Source organism: Falco punctatus, assembly GCF_963210335.1.
Source record: "Falco punctatus genome assembly, contig: scaffold_22, whole genome shotgun sequence".
In the NCBI taxonomy this organism is placed as follows: Eukaryota; Metazoa; Chordata; class Aves; order Falconiformes; family Falconidae; genus Falco; species Falco punctatus.
This window is the reverse complement of record NW_027660223.1, coordinates 180,076-183,908: the sequence shown is the minus strand read 5'-3', so window position 1 is coordinate 183,908 and position 3,833 is coordinate 180,076. Positions and strand designations below refer to the sequence as shown.

At 55.1% G+C, this 3,833-nt stretch overlaps 1 protein-coding gene across 1 annotated transcript; it reads left to right on the top strand.

The window, feature by feature from the left end:
- Positions 1 to 555: 555 nt before the first annotated feature.
- On the top strand, positions 556 to 1,680 carry LOC308057554 (olfactory receptor 14C36-like; the record flags this gene model as incomplete). Its single annotated transcript, XM_080411634.1, has 1 exon — positions 556 to 1,680. Exon 1 carries the CDS (start codon positions 652 to 654, stop codon positions 1,678 to 1,680), a length of 1,029 nt encoding a protein of 342 aa, XP_080267760.1. The 5' UTR covers positions 556 to 651.
- Positions 1,681 to 3,833: the final 2,153 nt, after the last annotated feature.

Here is a 3,833-nt window from a genome sequence, read left to right as displayed (position 1 = left end):
GTTGGGGAGGGTGAAATGAGCTGTGTATCCTTTGCTGTGGGTGGGATGCTGAGTTCTGATGAACGTCTACAACCTTTACTGGTCTGTGGTGGGTCAGTCTGTTCTCAGCAGTGCCTTGTGGTATTTCAGGGTAACATGGGAGTGTGGCCACCATTCATCTCAGGAAGGTGCAAGCCCACAGAAACTGGGAACCAGATGGACAGACCACCTCCCCTCACTGGGCACTCACCCACAGGCAATCCTCTTGCCTCACAGACCTCACTCTGTTCCACCGGAGGGCAGCCAAAATGCTCTGCTTTTCTGACATCCGAGAATACTCAACAGGAGAGATGGGGGGGAGCTGTGAAAAAAACTAAAACTCTCTTAAAATGCCTTCACCCTTCCCGTTCCTTAGCACTGGCGCTGCAGATGCTGACCAGCCCTTCTGCGTTGGCACTGGTTTCACAGGACAAAGTTAAACACCAGGACTGGTCCCTGCCCCCACCCACTGCTGCAGAGTGGGGCTGGCTGGTCAAGAGCCCGTGGGCAGCTGCCCTGCTCTTCATCGCCCACACGGCCAGCACCAAGCAGGGCTGCAGCCACACAGCTGCAGGAAGGTCTCTGAGAAAAGAGAGGGATGTCTGTGTGTGACGGGGGGATGGTCTGTGGGAAATGGCTTTGATTTTGCTTGCAGAAGTCTCCCATAAATTATCACTGTCTTTTTCTCCTGTGACAGGACCATATGCCCAGAGGCAGCAGATGTCCAACAGCAGCTCCATCACCCAGTTCCTCCTGCTGCCATTGGCAGACACACGGGAGCTGCAGCTCTTGCACTTCTGGCTCTCCCTGGGCATCTACCTGGCTGCCCTCATGGCCAATGGCCTCATCATCACCGCCGTAGTGTGCGACCACCACCTGCACACCCCCATGTACTTCTTCCTCCTCAACCTCTCCCTCCTCGACCTGGGCTCCATCTCCACTATTGTCCCCAAAGCCATGGCCAACTCCCTCTGGGACACCAGGGACATCTCCTACTCAGGATGTGCTGCACAGCTCTTCTTGATTGTCTTTTTCCTTTCAGCGGAGTGTTCTCTCCTCACCATCATGGCCTACGACCGCTACGTGGCCATCTGCCAGCCCCTGCACTACGGGACCCTGCTGGGCAGCAGAGCTTGTGTCCACGTGGCAGCAGCTGCCTGGGCCAGTGGGTTTCTCTATGCTGCGCTGCACACGGCCAATACACTGTCACTGCCGCTCTGCCAAGGCAATGCCCTGGGACAGTTCTTCTGTGAAATCCCACAGATCCTCAAGCTCTCCTGCTCACACACCTACCTCAGGGAAGTGGGGCTTATTGTGGCTAGTGCCTTTTTATTCTTTGGGTGTTTTGTTTTCATTGTTCTGTCTTACATGCAGATCTTCAGGGCTGTGCTGAGGATCCCCTCTGAGCAGGGACGGCACAAAGCCTTTTCCACGTGCCTCCCCCATCTGGCCGTGATCTCCCTATTTGTCAGCACCTCGTATTTTGCCTACCTGAAGCCCCCCTCCATCTCGTCCCCATCCCTGGACCTGGTGGTGACAGTTCTGTACTCGGTGGTGCCTCCAACACTGAACCCCCTCATCTACAGCATGAGGAACCAGGAGCTCAAGGGTGCAATGTGCAAACTGATAGCTGGATGTTCTTCTGAAGCATTAACATTATGAATAGCGTTTATAATGTAATTCATCACAGACCCAGACTGTCTTCTGAATTTTTTGCATTTGCTTGTGGTATTTAATTTCTGATAAAGTGGCCATTCCCATTCTAATTTCTTCTGTGATTTTCCTTTCTGAAGGTGCCCTGCTCTCTCTTTGTCTAACAAAACCAAAGGGCCATTAAGCAACTTCAATTTTCCTGGGATTCTTCCTTCCAAGGCCTTTCTGGAGCTGCAGGGACAGTTCCTGAGTCCACAGACGGAGGGGAAAAGTTCCTGGCATGGCAGCACTGCCAGGGAACAGCAGCCCTTGGCTCTCCAATACTGTCCTCCTTCTACCTACACACTCCCCTTCTGACCCCCTGCCTTGGTGTAAGGCCTGAGTGCTCTGGCAGCTTGGTCACCGCCGTGCCGCGTGGCAGTCCTGTGAGCGCAGGCAGGGGCAGGCAACGGGCACTCTGTGACGGTGCTGGCCTCCATAAAATGTTCTGGATTTGTGGAAGCCACCTGAATGCAGCACTGCAACGTGCTTCCTTGAACCGAGGTCCCCGTGCCCATTGCTCATGACGAGGGCCATCTCCGCGAGGTGCCGAGCAGGGCGCGACACCCCCGGGCTGAGGTGCTGCCAGCCTCTGGCAGGGGCAGCAGGAGGCCAGGCAGTCACTGTGCCCGCTGCAGTGCTCTGCCTCTGCATGTGCCAGGGACGGGCTCGTGCCTCTGAGCCCCCCTGTGTGCATGAGGCTGGGGTTCAACCACGCCAGCAGTGCGTGAGGCCAGCTGAGGTGGGGACACCTCCCAGGGCACCGCCGTTCCTGTGTGTGACTGCAGGAACAAAGGCCACTGTCCCAGGGAGATTCATCTCACCCGCCTTGGGCAGGCTCATTGCAAGTGCCTCTGTCTGATCACGGCACCCTTTCTGGATGGTGCCCTCAAATGTGTCCGAGCAATCAGGGAGGTTCTGGGGTCCTGGCAAAAGGCAGACATCCAGCCTTTTGGGATTTCTGCACCCATACGTATTGAGGAAAGAAGGGGATGGTTTGTACCTGGACCTTTGCAAGGGGTTTGACTTTTTCTCCTGCAGTTTCTTCATAGGCAGATGGGTGACTTCTGGAGTGAAGAAATGGAGGATGCTGTGGGTGGGAAGTTGGCTGGGGGCTTGTGGCTATGTCTCGAGCTAGCTCAACGGCGTCAGGGAGCAAAAACCGACCTTGGGAGAGAGACACAGTTATGCTTGTTGGAAGGAAGCCATGGGAGCAGGAAGAGGAACTTCAAGATAGGGAGTGGTCTGCAGAGCTCGTGGCCTTGTAGATAAAGGGAGTTGCTGAGCTGTTGTGTCTGTAATAAAAAAAGAGCCAAGAGTGGAAAATTGCTGAGCACAGTCCCAGGCTGACACGTCAGCCCCCTGCAAAGGTGTAAAAGGCTTGCTTGATTTTAATAAAGTGTCTTCGAGGTGTCTTCGTGCCTTTGATCCGCTCCTAGAGTCGGTGCATCATACGCCACAGGGGCTCAAGGCCAGATGTCACCAGTGGTCAAGTCCTCCTGGTGGCCACTGACTCGTGGCATCTTCCAGTGCGAGCAGTTGGGCCAACTGTGTTGAATGTCTTTATTGTCTCCCAGTACAAGTTGACAAAGTGGCTTTTCAGACCCTTCTGTGGATGATGCCAAAGTGGGCAGAGCCCTTGAGCGATGCCAACCAGTTTACCCTGCCTTCAGCAGGACAGCTGGACAAGGGCATTTACAGGGGCCTCTCCCAACCTGAGATATTCTAGGACTCATCGACTCACTTCCCTGGAGAGCTCAGTTGGGATGGGATAGCAGGGGGAAGAAGGGAAAACAGAGGCGCAGAAGCAGAGACAAAGCATGGTCCGGCAGAAACAGAGCAGTTCCCCTGAGGAATGTTTCTCCACCCAAACTGTGGGTAGGAAATCCATGAGATAAATTGGCTGAGAGAAGCTTCCCTTCATCTGCTGGGTGCTGGGCCATGGGGAGGGTGACGGCTGAGGACGGTATCTCGTGGTCAGTTGTGTCTCAGGGACTCACATCCCAGCAGGAAGCCAATGGCTGTGACGGGGGCAGTGAGGCCAGTTCTGCCTGCGGAGGGGACAGCCCAACAGCAGCAATGTGCCTGGGAAAGGGGCGGTGGGGTCACCTCTGCCTGAAACA